Below are 16,825 nucleotides of genomic sequence, written 5' to 3' on the forward strand. Positions count from 1 at the left end.
GAAGAAGGAAGTTCATCCGTGAGTCATAATTTTTGGACTCATTAAAATATTCTCTTTTCATACCGTAAGTTAAATTGATAATGTTTTATGATTAATTGAATCTTTAAATCACTTAACATAAATGTTAACTGTATGATTTCAAACAGAAATCTAAGCTATTGCTGCTTGCATGTTTGAATACTCTGTAAAAAGCGTTGACCCATGTAGTATTTTGTTAGTTATTTACACGTATTATTGTGTTCAGTTCGTCCGATAGTTATAAGAAAATAGCTTTTATGACTAATCATGACTTGGACAATTAATCACAAAATGGATCACCAAAACTGCACCTATTCGACTATCATTCTGCTTGCAACTTAGTTAAATACAAAATCTCGCAACCTTCTAAGCCAATCTAATGATTCACATGTCCACATCAGTCATAATTGCAATTTTCTCAAATGTCGTTACTAAGCTATATCTAAACGAATTCGTATTTTTTAACACGAATGACGTGCTTTTAATGAATACAGATAACTTATTAATATGTTTTTGTTCTTCAGACATATTAACCGATATTTTTTGTTTACAAATCTGCTTGATTCATGAGTATTTTGAAGACCAAAAACGCCCTAAATATCAAATGATGATTTGTAATTATTTGTAAACTTTTGAAAATCGCTCATAAAAATTAAAGAATATTGGTGATGTGCTTAATTTGCATACCTTTACTTGACGATGCTATTTTCATTGCTAATGCAAGTAATTCATCTGGCGTCGTATTACCAAGCTTATTCCTAACGCGTCATGAAAAAGCGTAATGTGATTAGTGCACTGAATAATGGATGATCTGTTGAATAAAAAACCTTACAATGCTATATTTGTCGTTTTGGCTGTGAAAATGATTTGCGTTCTGTACAATTTAATGGAAGTCATTGAAACTTAAAACTATGATTGCATTTCTTAATATTCTTTAACACGTGCTTATACATCAAGATTGCCCAAATCAGATAACAGTTTTCTTTTCGTATTTGTGTAACATCAACAAACAATAATAAATAACATAAGCAGAACGATACCAACACTATTGTAATTGAAAGCATTTATATTGTAACATTTTTTATTATACAGTTAATACAAAAATATATCCACAGAACACGTTTCACTATTCCTTGATAAATTTCGCTTAAAAGGCTTTTTCAAATTTTGTTTTTAGCGAATTTGGAAACACATTCGAAAGGAAAGAGTGAAATGTGTTGATTTACTTTTATCCCTACTGGATACGAAACTAAGAAGAAATATTAAAAATAATATAAGTAATAAATGTAAATGTAACCAAAAAAACGAAATTATTCATGAACACACAATGAGATTGCATCTTTGATACCTGTCCGAGTGATACCTTAATTGTTTAACTGTGAGACACACTGCGCTATTAACACTTAATTTGATTAATGCTTGTTTTATGCCTTGATTTAGATTGCCAAATATATGCTTGATCCGCCTTTATTTATTGCATGCGTCTGTGTGGCATTTAATGTTCCAACTATGAATTTTGAATTGCTCATATGAGCTTCACAAACATCAGACCATGACCTTCATTGCGAATTATAATTCAACCGCAGCTCTGAAACAGATTTCTATAGCAATTGTTATTCTGTTCATAATTGAATTTCAAGGTCAAATAAAATAGGTTTTCTTCATAAACTCAACGAAAGAACTCACAATTAATGTTTAGATAACCGATGTGCGAGTCATAGGGTTTGACTTTTGGAATGATATCTTTCGTCATGTGCCTTGTTTGGGACTTGTAACTTGCGTTTTAACAATAATGTTGTTTAAAATGATACTGAACTTAACTATTTTTATGTACTATATTCATTTGCTCACAAATCATTTTTCAAGAATTATAGTCTACGTTTTGTTTTCAAATCATTAAGTTATTCATATTTAACACATACAAGTTATTTAAATTCAATCAATTATGTCTATTGAAACTAAAACATTACGAAACAATCAGTGCAACTAAAGTCAAGTCGAATAAACATAAATCGTACATGATTCGTACGATTTTTCTATCCAAACGATTTATTGAACGACGGTATTGACCAAGCATATAAAAGGCAAGATCATATCCTGTTTTGGTTTCCGGATTTTTAAACAACGGCATTCACCAAGAGATTCAAAAGACCATATGAACCAACAAATGGCATGGCTTGTTTGGTGTTCGGAAGGGCGGTGGTAAGAATAAAGATTAATACGATAATTTATGTATGTATTGGTCATGTAGCAATTCTATAAGCACGTAGCGAATCTCCTACAAATACTGTTGTATGATCCTGCGCTTTACATTATCACACAAAAGTATAATTTCAAATTTATATGATTGCGAGTTGATTCTTATTGGGATTGTGTCGTTCCAAAGTACTCAAGTTTGATTGCAATTACGTGTACATGCATAATACGAGAGAATGTTCTCTGTATCTAAATATTGTTCTTACGCCTCATATGTGCATTTTGATGCATACGATTATTGTGCACCAGCTTAACGTTCCCTTCTCAGTGAAACTGACAACGTTCGTAAAAGATGACGGTATAAAAAGTTGGTTTGTTCTTATAAAGGAGCATGTTGACTCATGTACACGATTTCAAGCACTTAATCTGAATTGCCCTTTAGTTTTATTTATTTACAATTGAATCTTTTGACCGCTGTTAACTTTGCCAAATATCGCGTTTGACATTTTATGATTACTCCTTCGACTGACGTAACTGCTTTTGTTACCTGTGTAATTGTGTGTGTTTTTTCAATATAAAATACATTCATTACTTACATCCAGATATAATGAGAAAATTATACATATTTAAGACAACATTTATAAAATACATTTTTCCTCAAAAATTTCATAAGGTTGACTTGTAGTTATGATTGAAACATAAAATGAATGCTTACAAAACCAGGTTAAATCCATATGCATTGTAGGTAAATTCCTAAAAATATAAAATATATCTTTCAATAAACTGTTTATTTGATTATGAACCTTGCATATGAATTACTTTAAAGAAATTAAAACATACTTAGATTTCCTGTCGAAGCGTGAATATAACTATTATAACTATATATTAATAAAGTTAAAAAACACGACCAAATGATAAGTGTGATATCATACAAACTGAACAAAATATTTATTTTTCCACTAAGAACATTATATTTTTTTTCAGAGTTAATTGATCTTTTTAGTTATTCATAATAGTTGTTTTTCTCGCAAACTCAAATAATGAATTTAATAATGCATTGATACAAATCTTATTTTAGCGTTTTTGCTTAAGTTATACATTAGTTTGCTCTCCTTTGCATACTGTTAAGATTATGGATTTTGTAACGAAATTGCAGGGAACGCCATGACATTTGGTAAGATGGAAGAATACAGGTTTCCCTATTCCTAAAATAATGGTAGGAATCCGTAGTTAAGATTTTGAGCAAAGTTATATACTAGCCCTTTATCGCTAGTGTTGGCCCTTTTATAGACATACACCCAATTTTTAATGTACGCGGACATACATCAGGGTACAGGATCAAGTGACTTTATGGAGTTCCAGCTTTAAACTTAAATGGATTTGCACATGCCGGTTAGTGGTGTTTTATTTCAAATAACTTGTTTAAAGTAACATTACTATTCAAAATCAACGAAAATTTCGTACAATTGTTCGTAAAATAAACTGAACCAATTAAAAATCAGTGTTCCTTATGGCAATTGCCGAAATTTCATCGTCAGATGTGGTCTGATAAAATAGATGTTTGTAAATACAAAATGCTCGTTTTTATTGTTGTTTTGCATATCTATTCATACGACACATGAACACTAAAATGGTGTTCGTGTGTCGTATGAATAGATATATTCGCGGGAATTAATTGTGGCCACAAATAAATAAAAACGAGCATTTTGTATCTACAAAAATCTATGTAATCATACCACATCTAGCGTTGAAATTTTGGCTATTGCTATAAGGAACACTGATTGTTAAGGTGTTAACTTTATTTTACGAAATACTTAACGAAATTTTCGTTGATTTTGAGCGTTATAGTGACTTTAAGCAATTATTCTTGAGAATTGCAACTAGAGCATAAAAGACAGGCTTTTATGCTGCTTATGTCGATTTGTACTACACTGTTATGTTTCACGGAACGTGAAATTTTGTCCACGATTTCAGACGTATTCAAGGATACCTTAAGCCATCGGTACACACTGCAAGAACAGCTGTTTTTTATGCACTTAAGATTTTTGCAAATGTATTTCAATAAATTGAGATATTTGCAAAAATGAAGTTCTGAACGTTGTGATTACATCCTGCCCAGCCCGTGTGTAAACCCATGACATCCCCGTTGATTCTGCACCCTGTTATCGCCATAAATAATTCCTTGTTACAACAATATTGGTTTCATGTGTATCCTGTAGTTAGGCATAATGCATAAGGCATAACATTTAATATTGAACAAAGTGACGCGACGTGTACAAGCAATTGAAATGTGCATGTGCCGATGAAATAAAAAATTATTGACATCCTTTTAGAATCATTGTTCTTCACTCTTCACAAATCAAGCATATTGACCAATTTAAAAGTAATACCTCTGCAATGCTGTACAGCGGTTTTGTATCTATATGTTGTCTAGTTAGCAACTGCGCTACGAAGGAAAATAACCGGATCTACTTGACATTTCCAGGGAATGATGGTCACAAGCGAATGAGAAAAAAATAATACTGAACGGGATCGGTATGGTTACAATGTGAAAGGTGTGCTTTTCACGGATAATAAGGAGTACAAACATATTTGTTTTGGCGATAAACATTCAAAGAAGAATAAAACATGTTAGTACTGTGTACTTCATATCTTGGTTGTTTACCATGTTGATGATTCATTTCCATATTTCTCATTCATGAACCAATCATCCCATTCATACATCGCCAACTTAGACGTGTTTGTTCGGTAGGTTGGTACTGGTACGGGATATATCAATGTACACCTCTCATGTTGCGACCATGGGTCGTTTATGGTGTGGTGAACACTTTATTGACGATGCACGTTGGTGTAACGTTATAGCTAAAGCAAACGGTTGGTGTTGACGGCTTAACTACTTAGTTGTGAAGCTCGTTAATTGATAGTGTTGACTGTATTGTGTGTTATACAACTTAGAAAGTTATAGTTGCGCTTAAAAGCCTTCTGATAATATCATAGCCAATGCAAGTTTATATGGGGTTGTTTTGGTACAGTGCAGATCATATCCTAGCCGATGCAAGACAGTATGAGGTTGCTTGGTACAGTGCACGTATGTTAATATATACTCAGTGTCAATGCCCATGGTATTGTCAATTGTTCATTGTATTTAATGACTGATTTATATTTAATTAGAATATGAAAGTATTGATTAAACTGCAGAATTGACAGTTTTGACACGTGACGACATAACAATTAAGAATTCATTAATCAAGTTAGTGAACTGAATAATGTTTAAATTAATGACATCTTTAGGTATCATAAATGACGACATTCGTAGAGAAAAATAAGACACGAACGTAGGTAAAAAGATTGCATAACCAACCTGCATTTTCTTCGTATTTTAACGAAATGTACCTGCTTTGTAAGCTCGCAATTTTTAGTTTTATCAGGTTAGAAAACAATGAGGCCATACCACATGGTCTTCGAGATCAATTTAGGTTTGCAATATTTTGAAGACAAAACAACAACAATTCGTTCTGCTTGGAAATTTCAAAGCGAGGCTAAAGAAAAAACAGACTACATTTTAAACTTAGTCAAATATTGCAACTGCATGTAGAACAACGTATTTGCTAACACAAAGCATACGACTTTTCAATATAAATCTATTTCCTAGTGCATAATCAAATGAGGATAACATTTTTTGGAACACACACATAGACGGCCAGTGCATTATATTCATATGCAAGTAAATGACGTGCGCAGATCATAGCTGTCCAATCAAACAAGGTCTCAGATCAGAATAGGTAGCGCGTTCGATTGTGTATTTCACACAATACATGCATGGGTTCTGGGCTATACATTATGAACAATCACACAAACATAAAATATTATCATGAACAAAAATAAACAGAAAAACAATTTGTTGCATTATTGAATAATAATAAAAATAGTATATCAATAAGAAAAACTGATTTGTATACATACTAACTTACAGAAATTATGGTTATTTACTTTTATGAAATATGCAACTAGTCTTAAACTATCACTTTCCAATGAGCTTAGAATGTAAATACTTAATAGCTCGTATGTCTACATATCTGTTCTCATGTTTCTTAATGTCAATTGCTGGAATTCAGTGTTGGCAATGGTTTGTTTATTTTAATATAAAATCGTCCATTGAAAAGAGGAGTATGGTACATCCCGATGTGTCTCATCAGAACCCACTGACTCTTGGTTAGCGTATTTACTTGCATGACTGCTTTGTAACCTCGTAAATAATAGGTACCAATATCGTCAAAGCTCTAAGCAGCTTCCTAATTATGTTTAGTACATATACAACACGCTTACTTATAAAATACGTTGTTAATTATTAAAATGTAGGCGTAACGACTTAAAAATGTGCATCTATTAATAGTGCTTAGATATATTTTAAGGATGAAATGTGATACTGTTATGTTAAGAATTGAGAAAACGCTACACGTGCGATGTGACCTATAGGACATTTTTTTTAATTTTCAAACCTTAGTAACAGGATAAGGATTCCTTTACTGCGATTTAAATTATAATTTTGACATAAATTCACTTTTCTAAAACATGCATTAAATTAATCAACTGCAATATTTAAATATAAGAATTTTGTTTGAAACAAAATAGCACATTATCAGAAAAATAAAACCCCAAGCGGGTATCGAACACATGACTCAAATCCAAACGTAACGATCGGAAGACATAGTATGAAAGGTCACGTCCAAATGAAATTATCAACAAGACAGTTATCAGTCCTGCTGAGTCAAACTAGTGAAATTGCTTTTTGCATAAGAAAGTTTAGCGAGAAAATATAATGTACAGTACATTTTAGGTTGATGACAATGGATGTACAGCGGTACCTTAGGCGATCAAACTGCCATTGTTCACGTTAATTTTATGTGTCTGATTGTATTGATAAACATGACATGTTAAGATATATAAATGGGCATAATGAGTCGTGTAAACGTTTTAAAGATGAAATTGTTACGTTTGCTATTTAAACGTATTTTCAGAAACTCAACTTTTATTTAAATAACGAAAGACACATATTTAGTCATTCACATGGCAATTATAATATTTACCGCTTTTTTCCGATAATTGCACACAGTGTTTAATGTTATTGTTTTTTATCAACTGAGTACGTACCAATTTGGGAAATCAAATCTTTTGTTTCGCTTTTGTAAAGGAAGTCGTAAATCGTGGCCATCTAGACTCGTTAATCAAATATATGATTTAACGCGCAAATATATGTATATAATTTGTATGACCAGTTTGGGACTCGAGTGACTATTTAAGTTATCCCCACAACGCATATTTGGCCAAGAAAAAATGACGATTGCATATTTTCTTCGTAAAAGTTTTAAAAAAAAACCACAAAAACAGTTTATCCTAGCTTAAATTCAATTTTCAAGTTAATGAAGCACGGTTTGTTAGTAAGACTGATCTTTCCAACAATTATATTCATACTTTTTTTTCGGATGAAAATATGCAAATACATCACTTGATTGAGTATGGATGAAAATATTTTCGAAAGTACATTTTTTCTTATCTTTAGACAATTTATGATGATCACATTCATATCTAACGGGCATAAGAGTTCGATTTATAAGTTCCATTTAAGGAAGTGTCGCCTCAATGCATTCTTCAATCAAAACGCTGAAGGCAAGTCTGTTGTTCGCTCTTTGAACGCATTTAATACTATTTACAGCCACAGGACATTAAGTTCGACTTTTTAACGTGAACCAATCGACCGCCTACGAAAACTGCAAACACCCATGAACTTTACCTTTAATTATCTACAATGGTTAGGTTTTGAATACAAAACATCAAGGAGAAAACTGGCATTTATTAACAATTGTATACAGGATTCACACAAACTCCATTTATGATTACAAAGATAAAAAAAATCAACGTATATCTAAGTTGGCGCTAAAGAAAATTCAGTGAGTCTAACAAAAAATGAACCGCAACATAATGCTAATAATAAATGTACAATAATAAATGTATTTGGTATCAACGAGAATTGTATTAAATTTTCAATCAAACCACATTAAAAAATATTTAATATTTTTCGCCTAAAAATTAATTGTTTTTTTCATTATCATGTTCTGGCATTAACGTTTGACTCCTCTACTCTCCCACCCGTCAAAAATATGTCAACGAACGTATCATCTACTGCAAAGTTTATGTCGTAAATTAAAATATTTTTTCTAAAGTTTAAATGGGTCAATACTTTTTCATCGTGTTCATGTATTCCGATTTACATTTTGCATCATAAAATACTACATTCACTGCATTGCAAGTCTATATTAAGTTATAGCACCTGGTTTTGCAAAACGCACGCTTTTCATGCGTGGAACAGGACAGACGATAGTAACAATGTCGCACTCTTATAGAAACACGTTTTTTAGATGCGTACGAAGGGACTTTAATCAGAAAATATTAACACTTGGCAATAAAAAATCGAATTATACATGTATTAAGATTAAATTGCTACCGCGTAGATTCTTTAAAGGTTGTTGTTTTCACAACCATAAGGATTCAATTACTCACCATTTGATTTTAACTGTTCATAATTAACTACAGTTAAAAGGTGTGAGGATGATGCCCGGCATTGTCTTTTATGTACTGTATTAATTACCGTTTAATATTACGTAAATGGTAAAACTTAAATTATTTCTTAAATAACCTGCTGTAAACGCTGACTTTATTGACCGACGTCAAACAAAAGTAATGGTCGCCATCACAATTGTCACCACCATCACCACCAACCAAACTTCTGTAACCATCGCCACCACCACCTTCATTACCACCACCACCATCACCAATACCACTTCAATGACCTTCACCAGCGTATCCCCATCACCACCACCTTCAACACCATCATTATCACAACAAGCTCCATCACCATCACCATTACCTCCACAACCACAATCACCAACACTACCATCACTTGCATCACCATCTCAACAACCATCACCACCAACACCACCATCACAGCCATATCCATCCCCATCACCGCCAACACCACCATCACCACCACAATAAAAACCAACACCACCATAACAACCATCATTTCCATTACCACCATCGTCGTCATCGCCCACACCACAACCACCATCACCACCATCACAACCACCATCACCCTAAAACCTTTCATCACCGCCTTTATCCCCATCAACATCACCATCACCACCATCAATTCCATCACCACCACCATCACTACCACCACCAGAGCCATCCAACAATCAGCAACAACATGACAAATAACCTCCACCATCACCAACATTACCATTTCACCATCACTCTCACCATCACAAGCACCACCATCAACACCAACATAACCACCATCACACCACAACTATGACCCCTCACCACTTCCACCACCATCATCATCGCCTCCTTCACCACCATCATAACCATTACCACCATTATCACGACCACGATCACTTTTTACCATCACTACCATCCCCACCACCGTAACCATCACCATCACCACCATCACAATCACCACTACCATAACCATTACCACTATCAAAACTATTACCACAACCATCTCCAACACCATCACAAACACCATCAACACCATCATCACCACCACCATTACATTCCTCGCCATCATAACTGCCATCCTCACCATCACCAATACCACCATAACAACCATCACCACCACTACCACAATTACAACAATCAACAGCACCATCACCATTTTCACAACCACCATCGCCATCATCATCATCTTGCAAATCAGTATTTTCCATGTTAATTAAACAAAATGTATTTTCTTATAAATAGTAATTATACATGGAAAAATAAAAATGTATGTTTGTATTAAACGGGGTTTCTTGCACATTAGTATAAAAATATTAGTCGCTACAATTTCTTTAATATACAACGATGTTCAGCCTCCACGGAACGGCTTAATTGAGCAAATCTTTATGGCATCCGTAAACGTTGCCCCATACTTCTCCAGCAGTGGAACCGGATCGTGTTAGGGTCCCATCTGACACGAACTGGTAACTGACCTAAAAATAAACTAAACGCTACTTTATTGAAAATCAACAATTAGCGCTTTTGTCTCCTTCTCTATATATTACCCCCCACCGAATACACACATTGAAAAGCAGATCAATGTATTTATTCCTCATATAAATGCAAAAACTAGAAACGCGTGCATTTTACGCGCAAAACCATTACCGTATTCTCTCTACTTAATACATGAACAATTCCAACAATATATTTCCCATTCCTACAAAGTGTCAGGTGAACGAAGTTCAACTATTATGAAGGTAAATATATTTTCTCTTAAATATAAAACGGGAAATATCATTTTATCAATTACTTTAAATAAATGCCAACTAAAAGGTCATTTGGAAACATGATACTGCATTTGATGTCAATATGCCCATTAATAGATGTTTAAATGAAATATATGCATATCACAGCTTTATATCGAATCCACTCACATAAAAAAGGGTAGGATTTAAAGTTCCCCAACATTATGTATGGTCTTTACGTGTTAACATTATTAACATGTTTCTGGCGATGACAAGATTACGTAAAGTGTACAGCTAAACAAAACCATACATGAGTAAAAGAAGAAAACAGATAAATAAAATAAACACGTATTAGCATATTATATAGAACAAAAAGGATACGTTCATTTGCAACAAAAGATCAGCGTTAACGTTATACTGCTGGAATGAAAAAAAGAAATAAAATGCTGCAAGACCTTAATTATTGCCTTTGGTAAACAGTTTTGCTGTTGGAAATCAGAACGAAAACGCTATCGATTAGACTTGATTTTCAGAGCTAAAGCGTTTTAACACTGTTTACGCTGACTCGGACTCGCTTTCGCACCATCGACCCAAGTCAGTGTGTTTACGCTTGCGGGCAAAAAAGTGTGTCCCTCGCTGTAAACTGAGGAGCCTTGCCCGAGCTTGAGTGTCAATGATGTTAAAACGTCTTAGCTCTATAAAATCAAGTCGAATGGACAGTGATGTCTGTCTGCAAAGCAACAGCAGTAATGCTTACCAAAGGAAGTCAACAACAATCGCACATCACAATTATCTCTTAAAGCATACCTGTATAACGTCATCTTTGACCTTAAAACATGATATCACCTATCTTTGTATTAACAGTAATGGCAGACATGACGGTCCATACTTCAGTCTGGTGTAGGTGACCTTCAGCGCTTTGCCATGGTGTATCGGAGCCCATGTAGAGTTCCTGCCAGTATCCCAATGCCCGGACAGCTGTTGAACAAACATATTACGTAAATAGTTGTATATGTTAGAGATACCACCGAGACGTATATTGGATACAGACAAGAGATAAGATGATCCAAGACCTTACATACTGCCTTTGGTATACAGTATTGTTGTTGGAAAACAGAACGAATACGCTATCGATTAGACTTGATTATTGAGTTAAGGCGTTTTAACACTGTTTACGCTGACTCGGACTCGCTTTCGCACCATCGACCCAAGTCAGTGTGTTTACGCTTGCGGGCAAAAAGGTGTGTCCCTCGCTGTAAACTGAGGAGCAATGTCCGAGCTTGAGTGTCAACGATGTTACAACGTCCTAGCTCTATAAAATCAAGTCGAATGGACAGTGATGTCTGTCTGCAAAGCAACAGCAGTAATGCTTACCAAAGGAAGTCAACAACAATCGCACATCACAATTACCTATAAGCGTACCTGTCTAACGTCATCTTTGACCTTTAAAAATGATATCACTTATCTTTGTATTCACAGCAATGGCAGGGATGACGATCCACACTGCAGGCTGGTATATGTGACCTTCAGCGGTCGGCCGTGGTGTATCGGAGCCCATTTGGAGTTCCTGCCCTTATCCCAATGCACGGACAGCTGTTGAACAAAAATATGTTAGAGATACCACCCATGACGTATATTGGATACAGACAAGATTCCCCAATATTCTTTTTGTCCAAATCTATTTATTACAGTTCAAAAGTGTTCCAACTTACAATTTGCTACATTTTTTCCAAATTAGTTGCAGCGCGAAAACCTTCCATTTACGATAAATGACAGTGTTGAAAGTTAAAAAACGATCCGTTAAAGAACACATACACATTTAGGTGCAGATGTGCATTTTTTAATAACTATCGTTTTCGTCGGGAATACAAAAAAAAACATTTAAATTTTTATTTAGGTCATGCTTCGTTTCATTAATATCGCATTGTTTTGTATACTTCGAGTGGTAAATTAGTCACCTAAAACTATTGTATTTCAAATACTAGTAGTCTGAAATCTTCATTATGTATTTTTTTCAATTAAATAAAAGACATTCTAAATACGCATCTTTCTCACAAGCACCGTCTAAATTGCAAATTACACACCGATACAGCATGCGTAACACAACTTCATATTTACCTTATCAGGTGAACTACACATCCATCCAATTCAATATCCCGACAACCAATGGTCTAAACAATCAAGTTTCACACCTTACCGTATCACCTGATCACATCTCAGAAAGGTGCAACACGCCATTAGAACAACTCAACAGATGAAGTAGTGGTACATATTTGACCACTTGGGAACTTATTTTGACGCATGTGTAGTCCAAAAGAAAGTTAACTTAAATTATAAAGACCTTTCTTACTAAATTCAAATGTAAATGCTTCATTTCCAACACTTAGATACTGATGAGCGGCAAACAGCATAAAACGTGAACAGACTGCGAGTTACTTACATAGGCATTTTTAATTTGCTTTTGAGTGGGAAAGGGTAAATCGTGTGAAGGTTTTATACGGTAAAAACATCGTCCGATTTTGAATAAAATCGTGTTGGCATCTAGTGGCAGGAAAGGCATTGAGCCATGTTCAGTTATTATCTAGGTATCGGGCAAAGCCTGTGCAGACATCGGGCGGCAACCTGTACAGAATCAGCATTGAGATATTGGGTTCACACACTTATTCGTAATTTTGTAATTGTATAATTATCACCAAACAATTACTGTTACTTCCATCAACGGGTTAATTTAAAAATAAAACTGGGATAACAGTTCCCACATTTGTCACCTGTTTGACTTTTTTCATCACATGATTATGAATTTGCATGTGCGCCTGTAAGTCCAACCTTTCTTTCAATCCAGCAACGCACATCAAACTTGTATTTTACGGCGGATTCCTCTGTTCTTTGGTGTTTTGTCAAATCAGTTCTGGTTGCATATTCTGCACAACAGAATGGACAAACATGTTGTCTCGTGTCCCAATGACTTTTGCACCTTAAACATAAGTTCTCAAATAAAGACACGAATACATATATGTACGTACTAACTTGAAAGGAACATTAATATTTTCATTCGCCAAACGATATGCCAAACGATACGCATTTCCGTCTGCATTTAAATCTCCATTTGAACCCCCAAATCACAAACAGCTCAACTCATGACGTCAGGCTTATATTTCAAATGAACCGTGCTCTGTACCCTTGCAGTAACCCCTCTTGGTTATGAGGACGTCTCCGCAAAAAACGACACACATGACCTATCTGAAAACAGATCAAATATCCCGAATAAACACTGTGGTGCTCGTTTATAATGTAAACAAATGATTCGAAGAAATAGACCTTGGACAGTTTTTTATAAATACAGTTGTACGGGATAATTATTTCTTGTTACATTTTGCCTTTCAAAATTAATACAATTTTAACTTAGACAAAGCGTCAAGTAAAATGTCAAATAACCATTTAAAGGGATCTTTTCACGTTTTGGTAATTTGACAAATTTGGAAAAAGTTGTTTCAGATTCGCAAATTTTCGTTTTAGTTATGATATTTGTGAGGAAACAGAAATACTGAACATTTACTATGGTCTGATATAGCCATTATATGCATCTTTTGACGATTTAAAAACCTGAAAATTATAAAGCGTTGCAACGCGAAACGATTGAATAATTTGGAGAGTTCTGTTGTCGTCGTTTAATTTTGTAAAACTACGAAGATTGCTTATATAAAGTATAAAATATGTCACACGTACATAGTTTGCCGGATGGCCGAGCGGTCTAATTGGTTTTTACTCCAGGACTCCGGGGGTCATTGGTTCGAGCCCTGCTGCGGGCTACTTTTTTTTTCCTTTTTTAAATTTTATTCTTGATTTTTTACTGGAGCTTTTAATATCCAATGTTTACATTTATCAATATCAAGCATTTAATGACAAACTTCAAAACATGCCAAAATCTGTGAAAAGGTCCCTTTAATGGCATATATTTATTATTTATAACAGCTGACGACCACTTTGGAAAAAAAGAACATTTACAACACACACACGCGCTCATTTACCATACTTTTTCATTAACGTACAATGTCGAATGAACATTTTTACTCTCCGTACGAATTAATGTATGCAGCACAGTTGCAGTTCCTATGTGTGCGTGGTAATACATACTATGAAGCTAATACATATCGTTTTGAGACTTGTTAAATGAATTGTCTGTATACATCGTAATAGTACTAATACACATAGTAATTGCAGTGCCTTAAAGCCAGAAGGGATGCCTGCGTATATTCAACTGCCGATTGTGTTTTTTTTTGCTACTGACGTTTTCCATGTATATACGTACCACTGACGTTTGCCATATTTGTTGTACTCTTTAAACGTATATGTATTATCCGGAACATAGTTCCGTTTGTTATAAATATGTAACACGAGGGCCTAACAGGCCCAAAGTCGCTCACCTGAGATTTAAAGGAACTGACTTGTTTTGTGCAGCCCAAAATGTCAAGTTTCATGAAGAGTGAACAATAAATGTAACTTCCAGAGTTCTAACAAGGTTTTACTATAGCCATACAATGGTGAAATACCCGCTCCCTGCCGGCCACGTTTTTCAAAAAAACGGAACCCTTTTCGAACACATCTAAGGTATCATTAGAACAAATATTCTGACCAAGTTTCATGAAGATTGGACTTTAAATGTGACTTTTAGAGGTTTAAAAAGTTATTACCATAGCCATATAAGGAAAAATGCCCCGTCCCCTGGTAGCCATGTTTTTGAACAAACCGGATCCATGTTCAAACATGTCAAAGATTTTATTGGTATAAACCTTCTGACCAAGTGTCATGAAGACAATACAATAAATGTTGCCTCTTGAGTGTTAACAAGGTTTTACTATAGTCATGTATAGCCATATAAGGAAAACTGCCCCGCCCCCTAGTGCCCATGTTTAACATCCAGCCGTAACCATTTTTGAAAGTGTCTAAGATATGATTCGGACAAATCTTATGAAGAAGTTCCACGATGACCAGACAGTCAATGTGGCGAATAATGTGTAAACAAGGTTTTACTACAGCCATATTAGGAAAAATGCCCCGCCCCCTGGTGACAATGTTTCAACCAACCGGAACCATTTTCGAACTCATCCAAGACATCATTAGATAAATCTTCTGACCATGTTTCATGAATATCCGACAATAAATGTGACCACTAGGTGTTAACAAGGTTTTACTATAGCCATTTATAGTCATATAAGGAGCCATATATAGTCATATAAGGAAAAAAGCGCTGCCTCCTGTTTTTCAAGCAACCATAACCATTTTCAAAGTCATCCAGATCCCATGGGGACAAATATTCTGACCAAGTTTCTCGATGATCGGACAATAAATGTTGCCTCTAGAGTATTAACAATGTCTTACTATAGCCATATGAGGAAAAAGGCCCCACCCCCTGGTGGCCATGCTTATCTTCAGACAAAATTTCATGACGATCGGACAATAAATTTGGCCTCTAGATAGTTTACAAGATTTTTCTGTAGCTATATGAGGAAAATAATGCCACGCCCCCTGGCGGCCATGTTTTGCAACCAACCGGAGCCAATTTCGAACTCGTCCAAGATTTGATTGGCACAAATGTTCTGACAAAATTTCATGCAGATCGGACAATGCATGTTGCCTAGAGTGTTAACAAGTCTCATGTTGACGACGCATGACGAACGACGGACAAAAGGCGATCACAAAAGCTCTTCATGAGCACACTGTGCTCAGGCGAGCTAATATATGTTCTTCCGGTAACAAATAGACAGTTCTGTGATCATTTATTTTTGTGAACACATGCGCTTTGTAATTGTACTACTGACGTTTGCTTCTTGAATTGAAATTAGTGTCGAAGTGTTCTCGAATACCGGAGCAACCAACACAACACTGGTATACCAATCGCACGCGTGGTGCAAGCCTCATTACCTGCACCAGGCCGTATGAAAGCCAGAGGACGATCAGCAAAGATATTGGCAAAAAAACTACCTGGCGCGGTTATTTTCCGTCATAAAACGCTAACTGACGTTGACTTTAGGGGTCACGTGACAGTGTTTGTTGTTCATTACGAGTGAGTGTTCTCGCAGCCCACAGAAAGTTCACGGCGCGCTCACGCCGTTTACTAGTTGCACATACGCCGTGCTAAAGGCACCCACACCTAAAGCGTTCTAACATAGTCGTCATGGTGCGACCACGGCGCGTTTACAGCGCTCTAGAAGTCCCCATGGCGTGTTAACGGTCATCTAACAGCGCTCTTTCTAGCGCTCCGTGCAAATGCCGAGTTCAACATGTTAAAATGATCGCCGTGACCTGGCGGTCTGTGAATGGAACTGAGG

General features: G+C 35.3%; 1 protein-coding gene across 1 annotated transcript; it reads right to left on the reverse strand.

The window, feature by feature from the left end:
- Positions 1–8,136: 8,136 nt before the first annotated feature.
- LOC127882470 (uncharacterized) lies at positions 8,137–12,062 on the reverse strand. The gene is made up of 2 exons (XM_052431122.1): positions 11,386–12,062; positions 8,137–10,244 (listed from the first exon to the last, which is right to left on the reverse strand). Exon 2 carries the CDS (start codon positions 9,512–9,514, stop codon positions 9,065–9,067), a length of 450 nt encoding a protein of 149 aa, XP_052287082.1. The 5' UTR covers positions 9,515–10,244; positions 11,386–12,062; the 3' UTR covers positions 8,137–9,064.
- Between the last annotated feature and the right edge of the window lie 4,763 nt (positions 12,063–16,825).

The sequence above is a fragment of the Dreissena polymorpha genome, chromosome 5 (genome assembly GCF_020536995.1).
Source record: "Dreissena polymorpha isolate Duluth1 chromosome 5, UMN_Dpol_1.0, whole genome shotgun sequence".
Taxonomy (NCBI): domain Eukaryota; kingdom Metazoa; phylum Mollusca; class Bivalvia; order Myida; family Dreissenidae; genus Dreissena; species Dreissena polymorpha.

Coding starts and splice junctions, on each gene's coding strand:
- LOC127882470 (XM_052431122.1), bottom strand. CDS start 9,514: ATGGTAATGTTGGTGATGGTGGAGGTTATTTGTCATGTTGTTGCTGAT.